Source organism: Triturus cristatus, chromosome 5_1 (assembly GCF_964204655.1).
Source record: "Triturus cristatus chromosome 5_1, aTriCri1.1, whole genome shotgun sequence".
Taxonomy (NCBI): Eukaryota; Metazoa; Chordata; class Amphibia; order Caudata; family Salamandridae; genus Triturus; species Triturus cristatus.
The window spans coordinates 473,370,224-473,385,343 of NC_140587.1; the positions used below are offsets into that span (position 1 = coordinate 473,370,224).

Consider the following 15,120-nt stretch of genomic DNA (forward strand, 5'->3'; position numbering starts at 1 on the left):
TAGCTTACTAGCTACCAACCACATCCCACCCTGGGGCATTTTCCAATTATAAGAGGTGAACCCCAGGCAGCCAGACTTCAGATTTTGACCGACTCAGAAGAAGGACCAAAGATGGACTTTCCTGCTGCACTGAGGGACCAGCAAAGAGAGGCTGCACCGACCAAGACTGCACCTGGTGGCTAGCGAAGGGAGGGACTGTGCCTGCCACGCCCTGCTCAAGAAAAAGTTATCTCCAAAGCCCAGTCAAGCCAAGAGAACTCCAAGAGTCAGCTGACTGGCCTTCTGTTCGCAACACAGGAACACAACAGCTGAAGAAGCATGCTGGGGCAAGTTGATAATCCAAATTCTTCAAGCCACTACCACCACCGAGGACCAAAACCTGATGCACAGAGTTACGCCTGTGTACGTTAAATTCATGAGTGCTGTTGAAGAGCTGCTAGAACCCTCAGAAGGTGAGTTATTGACTTGGGTAGGATTGGTCTGTGACTGCGACAATGGGTGACTGGTAGTCCAGTGGCAACTGGAACTAGGCTAGACTGAAAAGGACTTTGTGGGACGTTGTCCCTGCAACCAAGACCCCCTCAATATCTTCGTGGGCCGAGGAATCCATGCAGAAGGCCCCCATCGACCGTGTAACATCCACAGCATCCTTAAAGCACCTTCAGCATCCTTCTACCCTTGCATCAGGACAACTCCAAAGTAATCCATTGTAACAAGGATAAAGTGCCTAGAACTGATGAAGGACTGCTTCTACTGTGAAGCAACTGTTTTTGAGGACCTTGCTGGTCCCCCTGACTAGCTCACTGCCAGACTTGGTTGCCCCAAGTAAGTCTAATCAACTGCATTGACACTTACCTACGTTTTCCGTGAAAAAGTTCCCCAGTGTCCAATTCATTGACTTTGCCGAGGCTTGTTTGTGGTTGAGTGAATATGCACTGATTTATTATTGCTTGTAAAATCTATTTCTCCGGAACCCTACAGTGGATCTTTTTCATTCTAGTGTCTAAATACAACCTATTTTTGCAAATTGGTATCGGATTTCTTGAGGTCGTTTCGAATTCTTCAATTGTTTTGGTGCTGTTCAAATGCTTACTACTTTTTCCTCTGTATAAGCCTTGCTGTTCAGTGCCACAGCTACCCAGGTTCGAGCGGAGGGTTTAAAAGATGAAACCCAAGGGTACCAAAGGGGTTGGTGAGTGTATTACACAGTGAGGTTGCACTACTATATCATATCATACACACCATTTCCTCAAACAAGTTGTACAGCCCATCATAATCATTGTCCTAGCTGCCCCTTACCCAGTCCCTCAGTGCCTTGCTGAAGTAGTCCAAGAAATCCACACAAGACTGATTTGGGAGGTTGTGGCTTTCCCAGAGACTCTGTCGATACTCTTCAGGGGTCAGCCCAAATTTAGCATGCAGAATGAATTTCATGGGGTGTACCTTCTAGGGTCAGAAGAATGTGCCTCCCCACTGGAGGTCTATGCTTCCACCGATTACCCGCCACCCCCACACCAAGTGCTCCTCCGAGGTTTTCTTTGCTCCCAATCACCTCACCATCTGAAAACCACTTGTCAATGTTATCTCCCACCACATAACTGGGCACAAGGTCTATGCATACACAGACCTTTCTGTCCTCTTCAAACATGGATTGTATGCTGCCACCATTGCTGCTGGAGTCTGATTGCTTTGCGTTAAGTTTCACGCTCATGGAACATTCTCCTTTCCTCCATGGCCACCAGTTCTTTCTCCATTGTTAATTTGGCCACATGCAGCTGAAACTCCTCTGCCTTCCTGTCTGCCAGTCCACTAGGGACGGTCTATGAAAGGATATGCTGCTTCCTGCTGTGGCAGGAAGTTGCAATTTAGGAGCGGAAAAGTCGTCTTATTCCACTGAAGGCTGCATTTCAGGTCTGTTGTCCAGGTCCTGATCCTGCTCATCTAGATCATCCCCATCAACCTGCTCATCTGTGGCTGTTTCTGACAAGGCAATCAAAACTTTCTGCAGCTCCAACGTCTTGGTACACTTCTTGGTGGGGAGGCCCCTTTCATTGCAGAATTGCTTGAGCTCAGCCATAGTGTAATTTTCCAGGTTGGTCAGCTCGAATTCCATCACTGCAGGCAAGGTCACAGACAGTCAGATAGCAAAGAGAGGTAGCAAAGAGGGTAGATTTGGAAAATCAAAAGTAGCCATTTAAGGAGAATTAAAAAAAACTTGAATTGATCTTAAATTATTTATGTGGGGTGGTAATGTAACACAAAATTACTGTATGGCACTGCACAAACACAAGTCCAAATCCTCACCGCTGACCACTAGTGTAAACAATTGGGTAACTGGGTGAAGGGCTACAACCCTCCTAAAGCAGGAACCACAAGCCTTCCCTGGGTGAAGTCACAACCAACACTAAATTAACCAATGCTCAACCCTCGGGTAGATTGGCACAGAGCAGTCAGGCTTAACTCAGTGGCTGAGTAAAGTGTAAAGTACTTGAGAAACACTTCAAATAGTTATGCAGCGAAAATACACTACAAAAGGACCCCACACCAGTTTTGAAAAATAGAGTATTGTACAATAAATAAAACAAGACCAAAACAACAAAAATCCAATCAGTAGAACCGTAGATTTACAGGTTTAAAAAGTTCAGTAAAAATTGGGCCAAAAAGCACAAAGTGCCAACTGTGGATATTTGGTTGTGCCAGACGAGGACAAAGTCAGAAGTTCATGCTGTCAGTGATCAGGTGCAGGCTGGCTACAGGGACCCAGTTAGGTCCACTGAACACAGTACCTTAAATCCTGGTTTTGTGGAGCATAGAGAGGGTCGACGTCGGAGACTCATTCTGCAATGCAACAAGGCTGCAATACGAGATCCTGCATCACTAGAAAGCATCCCGTCGATGAGGGCTTGCGATGTGAAGTCCAGCCTTGAGAATAAATCACGCAGTCAAGGCAATGCAACGGTGCTGAGGAACTGTGAGGGTGTGATGTGGAATCTGGCATTGGGATGCAGGGGCCTGCGCTGAGGATGTGGCGCACAGCAGCGGTTCAGACGAGGCGACCGGTTGTGATGCAGGTCTTTGCAACAGAATCGTTCAATGCTGCAGCGGCAATGCGTTGGTTTTGCTTGGAGTTGCACCACACAACAGGGGAGATGCATCAGTTCTGCTGGATTCACAGAGGCTGGCAAAGCACCTTAGGCCCATTTTCAACGGTCCAGGACTGGGATGGTACCACTTGGCAGGGTAGACTCACCGATGGAAGAGTTCAAGTGCTGGGTTCAAAGTTCCATGAGCATTTAGTTCCAGAGGCTCTAGTCAGGAGGCCAGTCAACAAACCTATGGGGTTCATATTGTTTTAGCTATGAAAGTTAGGTTGTTCATTTAGCGCTGGGAAGGCCTTTTTGGGTAGCTGGGCCGTATACAATCATAAATAGGCTTTCCTGTTTTCAGATTCTATATTTGGTCAATTTTGGTGTTTTTTTCCAGTGTTTTTAAGTGATTTCAATACCTTAAAAAACAGTGGTCATCAGTGATTACACATTTTCACGCCATTAAAAACAACAGAAACAGTGTTTTTTCTGGTGTTTATGGAACATTTTGCTTTTAGTATTGATTTCTGCACTGATAGTGCATGGTATACAGACAGTCTATGTACAATGTATATGAGGTCCAAATACTTTTTTACAAATCAAACTTATTGTAGTACACCATACAATACTTCTTCAGTGAATCTTTGGTCATGCGCGCTCACTCTTTCCTTCCCATGTAAACTTTGATCTGTGAAAAGGCCCTCAACATTGTCACTTGAAACAGCCATTGCCAAAACAACCAGTACACAATTTGCTAACGGTGGCGAATGACATAGCTTTCCATTTCAATACTGGTGCACCTGAAGATTGCGATTCTCTGGGACAGTTTCTGCAACAAATACTTTGAACTGGGCGCATATGCCCTCAGAGTTATTGAAGCGGTCAAACATGAAGCAGCATTTTTGGAAGTCTAGAGAAAATTCCCATGTACGGAAGAGATATAGAACTTGAGCAGAGTACTGTACCACAGTGAGGCTTTATTTACTTCAAATGCCATGGTTAGTGAACGGGGGTATGTCTCTACATCAATGCAAGCCATTTCTCATACATTGTAAAATAAAATTTCCTGAATTGCTCGTCAACATGTATTGATTTTGACAGGTCCTCGCACAACTTTTTCATATACGTAGCTGAACCACTGCAAATACAGACAATATTACTCCAATCGTTGTTGCACTTGGTAAGAACTTTTTGCACCAACATTCCAAGTGACATTGTGTTCCATATTTTCCAAACATCTGGTGCCATGTTTCTTTGTTATACAAGGTAGCAGCAAGAAAGACTGGCCTAACATTATTCTGCTTAAGTTTTGTTGTTTAGGCATGTCACCAAAATATTGTTTCTTCTTCCTTTTGTTTTTATCAGTTTTTTGGTCTTTGGTCTAACGATACACGGTTTAGAAGCATGTTTTAGGTCTTGTTTTTTTACTCCGTAAACTCCAGAGAATCAGGAAATATCAAAATCATATTTTGGCTACCTTTGATTCTTTAATTGATAGATAAAATGGCTGATTTCATAACAATCTTTCCCAATATGTACCATCACATTTACCCACAGAGAATGAGTAAAACCCCTTGATACATCAGCCCCATTTTCTAGCGAGTCAGTATTGATAATAGGTGAATTGCCAATCACCCAGACTTTAAACATTCAATGTAAAGTGTAGTCACAGGTATATGTGAAAAGAGTGCTGTCACCAAGCATCTGGGACAGTAGTGATTACATTGCCTTAGCCAATTCAGGAAGTAAAAATAAGTACTCTTTCACTCTCCTTTTCCTTTCTTTGAATGACATTTAGTTTATGGTTGTACAGGTGTTTTTTCGGTGTTCATATGTTTACACTGGTGAGGGCTATTTCTCTTTCGGTGGAGTTTTATCAGTTATTATAGGTTTAAACCTAGCCTAATCATAAATAAAAATAGAATTCAGCCTTCACAGTATGGTTCCATTTACAAACTTTATAGTCCACTTTCAGATTTTACCATCAAAAAAGCTTTTGTGCACGGAGCTACATTTTCAAGGTAATATATAAGCAAAAAGTGACCTACTTCCCTTGTCTTCATTTCTCTATTTAACTAGCTGGAACCTTCAGTACAAAGTTCGGCACATGCTTTGGTGAGTGTGGCAGAGGGTTATCCCTCTTTTTTTGGTCGAGCCTAGGCAGTGCATGCACGGTCTCGGTCTGCAAGACCTGGTGTATCTACAATATATGTTTTACCACGCCCCTCCATTGCCATTCATTCTTTGTTGTGTTATTTAGAAACGCGGCCTTTTGATTGGTGTTTGGCTTGCAACTGTCCCTCCTTTGGGTGTTTGGTTCCTTCCAGGTGATTTCACTCATTGTGTGTTTGGGTCAGCCATTGTATCGCAATCATGTGTTTTTTCCTGGTTGGCCATCGTTTCAAATACTCAAGTAGCATGTTGCAGAACTTTAATTGTTATCTGTTGAGGCCAAACTGCACTGCTCACACCTCGGTAGGGCTTCTGTGCTGGAAACAAGTACAACTCTGGGGAGGCTGGGAGGGAGAGAAACTTTCAGCTGCTAGCTGGCCTCTGTGGCCCACACCTGCTGTCCGAGGGGACATGCTCAGTCGTAGTAGGCAAGTGATATAACTCACAACTACCACAGGCTCCTACGTAGGCCGAAGGAAGAAAGTCTGAAATGCGCAGGGAGCAGGAGCTGCCACAAATGGCCCCATTTCCTCCATGCTGCAGTTGTTTCCTCGCTCTCTAACTTGTCTCTGTTGGCTTGGTTCGCGAAATTATCGCAGTCACTTGATGGCATTCTTCCTTTTTATTAGGTTGAGACTGCATAGCGTTTCAGCTCTGCTTGTTTTCCTGCCTGTATTTTTTGGCTTTTATTGGTTTGGTTTTGTGATTTCCTGATGGTATTGTTTTATGTGTGGAACAAGTTCTCCTTCTTTTAGCAGATTTTATCTGCTTTACAGGACCTATTTTTTGCCTTCCATTCCAGCTTCATTGTGTACTTTGGAACTGGAGTGTACGTGTAGCTTATTAAAATTAAACTTTGTTCATAAAACTCGCTTTTATTTCCCCTTATTGATAACATGCTTCTGTGTGTTTAGCTGTGTTCAAAAATGCATTACTTTTATTAATTAACTAATTTGTTTTCCTTTTATGTGTAGCCTATAAGTATTAAACGTTGTATATTGTGCAACTTTGTAACTGGGGAAACATGTTGGAGTGTCGGCTCCACAGTTTGTGATTTTGGGCAAATAATTGAATCTTCCTTTTTCCTATCATAAATGAATGTGTCCTCGTGTAATGGTCCTGGTGCTTATAGAAAATGCTCCAATACTTTGTTTCAAGTTCGCTTTATATTAAACTGCAAAAAAGAAGCATTTGCAATGCAATAGGTCTCACATTTGCAAGAGTTTAAGATATTGGCATTGTAAATCACAATGCCTTTTATTTATATTTTAAAAACCAACACATAAATAAAAGGCATTGTCATTTAACAATGTCAGTAGCTCATTCTCTCGCAAATGCAAGACCTACTGCATTGCAAATGCTTGTTACACTCGTTCTTGTTTCCTGTTTTTCCTTCCTTTATCACCCAGGTTCTCTTAAGTGATTCTACTACTGCATCTACTTGAATACTGCTCCAGCTGATTTCGATCCTCATCTACTACATTCCACAATTTGCGAGTGCTAGGTTTTGCTACTATATTCTATTTGTATTGTTCTGTCTGCCTGGAGGTTTTTTGGACCTTTATTTCCTCTGTTAAGAAAGAAAACTGTTGTTTCTGCGTGATATTCAGAGGTGTTAAGCAACAAAGTTGCTGGTGGAAGGAGTTGTTCTTTCGTTTGGCAGCCTTGATGAGAGAAGTTGCAACCACTGCATCCATCAGTGGACACTGTGCTAGGTTTCTAGAGTGCAGTTCTTTGCCAGGAAAGAAGTTATAAATTATTAACCCCTTCGCTGCCTTTTCCCCTCCTGTGCCACGCCCTTTTTTGGCTATTTGGGGTAGTGCGCGCTGAGGCCCCTGTAACTTTTTGACCACATAAGGTATCCACGCCAAATTTGCATCCTTTTCTTCCAACATCATGAGGATTCTAAAGGTACTCCGGGTTTGTGGATTCTCCTAGAGGGGTCACAGAAATTAGCCAAAATACAGCAAAATTTTGATTTTTTCGGAAAAATTGGAAAAACGGGCTGCAAATGAAAGCATCTGGGTTTTTCCCTGCAAATGTTATCAAAAAAGGGTTTGTGGGGTTGAAATCACCATTTTCCCAGCTTTTCGGGGATACCAGACTTTTGTCAGAAACCCAACATTTTTTACACAGTTTTGGCATTTTTCTGGGACATAGCCTAATTTTGCTATTTTTTGTGCTTTTGACCTCCTTCCAGTTAATGGCAGAAATGGGTACAAAAGCAATAATGGATCCTGGAAAGCTATACATTTGCGAGAAGACGACAAACTTCTGAATTCAGCAAGGGGTCATTTGTGTAGATCCATCAAGGTTTTTTTATAGAAACTAACAGTTAAATATAGGATAAATTGAAAATTAGTTGAAAAAAAAAGCCTATTGTGTCAACGTTTTCACCTGTAACTTCTTCTAATTATGACAGCTCTTTGAAAGCAATATACCATTACATCCGCTGGACATTACTGGTTGTGGGGATATATAGGACTTGTAGGTTCACCAAGAACCCGACGAACCCAGAGCCAAAAACTGAACAGCAACTTGCAATGGTTTTTTATTATGTACCGGGTATATAGTAATTATTCTGTAAAAATGTGTACATGGAAAAATCGGTATGAAAGACACCTATGTATTTCTGAAATGGGAACAAAATATAGAGTTTAGAAACAGTAGATATTTGCACATTTCTGAAATTGGGAATACTCATACTAGCATGAGAATTATCAGTCATTTTTTAGAATGACTTCTTTTTTTACACAATATCTTTCATTTGGAAGGCAGAAATGCATCGAAAGTCAATAGATAATAACAGTTCCTTTACAAAACTGAATTACCCTAAGTCTCCCGATAAAAATGGTACCTCACTTGTGTGGGTAGGCATAGTGCCCGTGACAGGAAACGGCGCAAAACGCAACGTGGTCACAACTCAATATCGCAGTGAAAATTTACCCTTTTTTGGCAAAGTGCCTAGCTCTAGTTTTTGAACCCTAGCTCTGCGGGCACCTTGGGAAACCTAGCAAACCTATACATTTTTGAAAACTAGACACCCAGGGGAATCCAGGATGGGGGACTTGACTGCCTCCCACCAGGGTCTGTTACCCAGAATCCCTTGCAAACCTAAAAAATTGTCCAAAAAACACATTTTCCCCACATTTCTGTGGTGGAAAGTTCCGGAATCTGCGTGGATCCACAAATTTCCACCCACCTTGCGTTCCCCAAAGTCTTACGAGAAAAACGGTACCTCACTTGTGTGGGTCGGCCTAGTGCCCGCGACAGGAAACGGCGCAAAAAGCAACGTGGTCACAACTCAATATCGCAGTGAAAATTTACCCTTTTTTGGCAAAGTGCCTAGCTCTAGTTTTTGAAACCTAGCTCTACGGGCACCTTGGGAAACCTAGTAAACCTATACATTTTTGAAAACTAGACACCCAGGGGAATCCAGGATGGGGTGATTTGACTGCCTCCCACCAGGGTCTGTTACCCAGAATCCCTTGCACACCTAAAAAATTGACAAAAAAAAACACATTTTCCCCACATTTCTGTGGTGGAAAGTTCCGGAATCTGCGTGGATCCACAAATTTCCACCCACCCCGCGTTCCCCAAAGTCTTACGAGAAAACCGGTATCTCACTTGTGTGGGTCGGCCTAGTGCCCGCGACAGGAAACGGAGCAAAACGCAACATGGTCACACCTCAATTTCGCAGTGAAAAATGACCCTTTTTTGGCAAAATGTCTAGCTGTAGTTTTTGAACCCTAGCTCTGCGGGCACCTTGGGAAGCCTAGAAAACCTATACATTTTTGAAAACAAGACACCCAGCGGAATCCAGGATGGGGTGACTTGACTGCTTCCCACCAGGGTCTGTTACCCAAAATCCCTTGCAAACCTAAAAAATTGACAAAAAAAACACATTTTCCACACATTTCTGTGGTGGAAAGTTCCGGAATCTGCGTGGATCCACAAATTTCCACCCACCCCGCGTTCCCCAATATCTTACGAGAAAACCGGTATCTCACTTGTGTGGGTCGGCCTAGTGCCCGCGACAGGAAACAGAGCAAAACGCAACATGGTCACACCTCAATTTCGCAGTGAAAAATGACCCTTTTTTGGCAAAATGTCTAGCTGTAGTTTTTGAACCCTAGCTCTGCGGGCACCTTGGGAAACCTAGAAAACCTATACATTTTTGAAAACTAGACACCCAGGGGAATCCAGGATGGGGTGACTTGACTGCCTCCCACCAGGGTCTGTTACCCAAAATCCCTAGCAAACCTAAAAAATTGACAAAAAACCACATTTTCCACACATTTCTGTGGTGGAAAGTTCCGGAATCTGCGTGGATCCACAAATTTCCACCCACCCCGCGTTCCCCAAAGTCTTACGAGAAAAACGGTACCTCACTTGTGTGGGTCGGCCTAGTGTCCGCGACAGGAAACGGCGCAAAACGCAACGTGGTCACACCTCAATTTCGCAGTGAAAAATTACCCTTTTTTGGCAAAATGTCTAGCTGTAGTTTTTGAACCCTAGCTCTGCGGGCACCTTGGGAAACCTAGCAAACCTATACATTTTTGAAAACTAGACACCCGTGTGCTTCCAGGGAGACATGACTTGCGTGGATCCCCCAAAGTTTCCTTACCCAGAATACCCTGCAAACCTCAATTTTAGCTGAAAAAAATCACATTTTTTACACATTTTTTTGTGGGAAAGTTGAGGCATCACCGGGCTGACACAAATTTCCTACCACCCAGCGTTCCCCCTGGTCTCCCGATAAAAACAGTGCCTCACTCGTGTGGGAGGCCCAAGTACCCGCGACTGGCAAGTCCCCAAAACGTATTGAGGCGACATGAAAATTGCCTACCTCAAAACGACCTGGTTTCGCAAGGGGGGTCACCTGGGTTTTTGGCCCGGTGCTCGGCGGCCACATAGGGGAACCTACCAAACCCACACATTTCTGAAAACTAGACACCCGGGGGGTTCCAGGGAGGTATGGCTTGCGTGGATCCCCCAACGTTTCCTTACCCAGAATGCCCTGCAAACCTCAAATTTAGCTGAAAAAAATCACCTTTTTCACACATTTTTGTGTGGGAAAGTTGAGGCATCACCGGGCTGACACAAATTTCCTACCACCCAGCGTTCCCCCGGGTCTCCCGATAAAAACGGTGCCTCACTTGTGTGGGAGGCCCAAGTACCCGCGACAGGCAAGGGCCTGGTGTTTAGTGGGCTTTCTGCCCCCAATGCCCCATCTGCCCCCCGGGGGGGGGGGGGCAGAAAGACTGTAATAATTGGGGGGTGGGGTGGGGGTATGGGCCTGCCCGTTTTGGGCAGCCCCCACCCCTATTTTTATTTTTTTTTTTTACAAAACTTCCCTGGTGTCTACTGGGCTTTTTGCCCCCCCCGGGGGGGCAGATTGGGGGCCGATGCCCCATCTGCCCCCCGGGGGGGGGGGGGCAGAAAGATTGTAGTAATTGAGGGGGGGGGGGAGGCATGGGCCTGCCCCTTTTGGGCAGCCCCCACCCCTATTTCTTTTTTTTACAAAACTTCCCTGGTGGCTAGTGGGCTTTTTACCCCCCCGGGGGAGCAGATTGGGGGCTAATGCCCCCATCCGCCCCCCGGGGGGGGGGGCAAAAAGACTAAAATTCCCAAAAATAAACAGGGGAGAGCAAAGGCCCTTGCCCAAGGGGCCGCTCCCCCCTCCCTGGTGTCTAGTGGGTGGATCCCTGCTTGGGGATCGCCCTCCTGTGGCGATCCCCAAGCAGAGATCCATTGGAAAGGGGAGATTCTCCCCTTTCCAACGATACCTCTCCCGTCTTTCTACGTGCTCAGGGGGCTGAGATAGCCCCCTGAGCACGTACAAAGTGAATCCTGAAATGAGCCTCTTGGCTCATTTCAGTTTCACTGTAATGACGTCGAAGCTCTTCCCCAGCTCCCGAGGCTATTTTTGCAGAAAGGGAATCCCTCTGGTGCCCGCACCAGAGGGATTCCCTAGGGTATGCCTCATGACAAGCCTGACTCGTCATGGGCACAGCGCGACTGTGCTCCATGACGAGTCCAGCTCGTCATGGGCATACAAGGGGTTAATAATGTGACTGACTGTGAAGTGCAAGAAACCTATTCTTCTTGACATAGCTGAAATGCGGACCTTCCCCTATCCTTTAGCCTTCTTCAGTGGAGAGTTATTAAGTGTGATGATGACCACTTATATCACCAATCATCTCATAACCTACTTTACTAATAAAGAGATTAACAGCTAGGCACTTCATGATGCTAGCCTCCATAACAAAAGATCACAGTCACATCTTAATACAAATAAGAAAAATCTTGATAACAGGCTCTGTGACCTTCAAATATTACAACTAATGGTAGAAGAAACTAATTGGAAAATATCTATCACTCATACATAAAGGACAACTCCCCTGTAAAGCTGTAAATCAGTAAAGCCCCTCCCATTCCAGACACTACGCATGAATGTGCCCTCAAGCTACTACCACAAAATCTCACTCTATACAGATTAATCCGTTGCACCCATTATACCATTCAACTGATTTTGAAACCCCCTTTTTTTTCAAGCTAACATCAAACACCAACCTATTCTTACAAATGGCCCGGCTTTCCAAAACTGTAGCACAAAATACTTTGTCCATTGTGCCAACTCGAGACAGAAAATCAGATGGACTGCAATCACTCCACAACCCACAGAGCATTACTTGTGTGAGATGCATTTTAGGTAACAGTCAATCCTGTAAGATATCACGGGGATAGTTAGTGGAATCAAATCCTCTTTCATCAGGGAAAGGCACACTCAGAACACTATTATACTGAAATCAAAATCCTATTCTAGTGCATACAATATGAACTGTAACAAAATAGCAGCAAAAATTCTTATCAAAAGGGTGACTAATAAAAAACATTGTAACATTGGGGTTATACCATAAAGCTTTCCTAATAGTAATATCTTCAACCCCACCTGCCTTTCTATTGGCTAACTAAACTAAGCACAGCACCAGAAAGTGACCTAATTCAAGTTTCAAAGATGGTTCGCACCTGCATACCTCTTCTGAACAAGAGAACCAATGTTCAGCAAAGTAACAGCATCTGCTATACTTGCTTGGGTCAGGAGGCAGGCAGATAAACCCACAGAGAAAAGGTTAGATGTACCTCCTTTGAGCCTTCAGCGAAGGTGATTACAGCTCTTTATGGCCTCTGGCTTGCATCTACAAAGGTTACACTATTTTCTTAGTTTCTATATAGCATCTCACCATTGTTGAACATTTTTAGAATAAACAATTTCCAGAAAGACACGGATAGCCTTTTTTTAATATATATTCTGTGAAACGTTTGAAGTTCACAGCATCTATAAAACCTTGTTTTTTATTTTAAAACAATCCCTGGAAAGGGGAATTCAATTCATACAGAAAAACATGAATGTATTCAAACAGACTTAATTATCATGTTGCAATAATTAACAACACTTATCAAGGTGCATTTATAGTTGACACTTAGGTCTAAATAAACTACATGTGTGTGATTCAAGATGGGGGTAATACCTAGAAAGAAAAGTATATGATAATTATAATAGGCTGATTTCAATAACAACATATTCAATACAAGTTTCAGCTTTCGTTCATCCTTTAACATCTAGGTTGACTCTTAAAATGATCCAATAAGCAAAACGTTCCCATGCCCCAGAAATGAACTAAATATGTGCCATCATGCAATTTCAAATGAGATATCCATAGCCTCCTGCACCTTAACCAACCCCCTGCAAGATGTATAACTTAATAACATAAAACCATTTTGCAGTTCCTACAAGAATACTCTGAGACTGCTGTATAAAATTCACCCATAGCACCATATTCACAGTGACACACATTTGCAAAAAATAGTTAACATTGTTTCTACAGACTTCCAATTCAGAAAAGGGTTCTGCATGCAAGAGATTGGCTAGGATGGCGAAGCAACTTCGATGCAGCCCAGCTCTCTTCTAATAATAAAGCAGAGGGACTGAACATACACCAGTATTCATTGGCTGGAGGTGACACAGAGTCCTACTACCATACATGTGCCAACCACTCACGGCACAAGCATGCACACGGAATGTCAGTGCAAGTGCTTGGGGCTCAGATTACAGCAGAACTTTAGATGAAAGGGATCAGCCGACCACACTGTCCTGGAAACAGAGAAGGTCTGGTCACACTATTTATTCATAAAATGTTGGTAAGCTGTCATCACTGCTTAATGTGACTCACCCCAGACATGGACAGTATGTCCAATATGGAAAGTGCAGAACATTAATTTATTATTGTCCTATACACACTAAATGACCCACGACTCTTCTTACAACTTGACTAGGGGCCTACAACATGTGGAAAATAAATATCTTTCTTTGTCATATTTGTTCTGCACAAAATAAATTCATAAAATGGACACTCTGCAGTCTACTACTACACAGAGGAAGACATTTACAAGAATATTTGCCTTGCAAGTACTAAACTGTGCTCAAACTAAACAACTCTTTTCTCTGATAATAAGGACTGTCACTGCCTAAATAATTGTTTTAGAAATATGCTCCTTCACTTTTTGATTCATCTAAAATATACTACCTATTTATTGTAAGTGGCATTTCTTTAGAGTGCTTTAGTCTTACCTTCGCTTGCCAGCTATCCATTCCTTAAATTTCAGCCCAGGGAGCTCCATCCAGTCTCCTAAACTGAGAGTCAACATCGAGCCTTCCATGGCCTAGAAAGAATTACAATCATATTACTGGGACAGTTATAGTTCTTCAAGCAAAAATATGAGATCTGATATTCATAGAGCTCATGAAATTAGCTTAGTGTTTGCATCTGTATTTAAATACCACAATATCCAAATCATAATTTATTTTACATACAAGCAGAGATCAAAATCTACTGCAGTCCACAGATTAGGGGAGCATCCCATTAAGTAACAAATATCTGGAGGTGTGAAAACCATACAACAGCCAGTGCAATATCATATGGCATAGATCCCCGACAGGTTGTTAAAATCATGGTCAGAGCAGTGATGGAGCTAGGCCTCTTTATGTTATCTGTGACAAATAGGAGTCACTGTCTCAGTCAGTCTCCATATAGGTTCTGCTCTTCTTTCTTTAGATGCCACACATATTGTCATGTACTGCCACTGGACTTAGACCTCATTAGGAGCAAAACACATGTGGTCTGTCCTGATGCAGATGAGGATTGAAGATAACCATCAAGAATAAAAAGACATCATTCATACATATATCAATGCACCAGCTCCTTATTGGTTGTGATCACATGCTCCAAAGTTATCAGAATGATATGTTAACTAACCAGTGTTATATGGGTGAAGGCATTTCCATTTCTGTAGAATCATAATTCAATATGTTTGTGTAAATTGCTGGTTTCTGCCCCTTTGTGGCTTGACCCAGGCTCCCATCCTTCCAGGAATGAAACTATTTGATGAATGATTCAGGATGTTCAGCCCTTGTTGGACAGCCAAGCGCTATACAAATCAACACCTCCTAATGGAACTCTGCAGTTCACCGCCTGCTGGCTAATATTTAGTTACAAAAATGGCTGTTTTCTATAGAACACTGAATTGTACACACAAAAACGTAATTAAAGCCCCAAACATTGGTATGGTTGTGCTTATTTATTGCGCTCACTCATGAAATGTATTATTTTATTATGCCCCACCAGTTACAAACTTCCCCACCCACCACTGGCTACACACCACCTTAATAGACTTGGCTGACAGTTCTTGAGGCACTGCTGAGCCATGAGCTACTGCTTTGTTGTTTGCAGTGGCGGCCCCTTCGCTAAGGAGGTGGGGGCGTCGCCCCACTGTTCAAAAGGAAAAATAAAATGATAAT

The 15,120-nt window shown here is 43.1% G+C and overlaps 1 protein-coding gene across 4 annotated transcripts in view; it reads right to left on the reverse strand.

Moving 5' to 3' along the window:
* The window catches only part of OSGIN2 (oxidative stress induced growth inhibitor family member 2), a 223,493-nt gene that overhangs the window by 9,474 nt on the left and 198,899 nt on the right, over positions 1-15,120 (reverse strand). For all 4 annotated transcript variants that reach the window (XM_085605313.1, XM_085605311.1, XM_085605312.1 and 1 more), the window contains one exon: positions 13,894-13,985. In XM_085605313.1, coding sequence (XP_085461439.1) covers positions 13,894-13,985 — 92 coding nt within the window. The remainder of the gene's footprint in view (positions 1-13,893; positions 13,986-15,120) is intronic.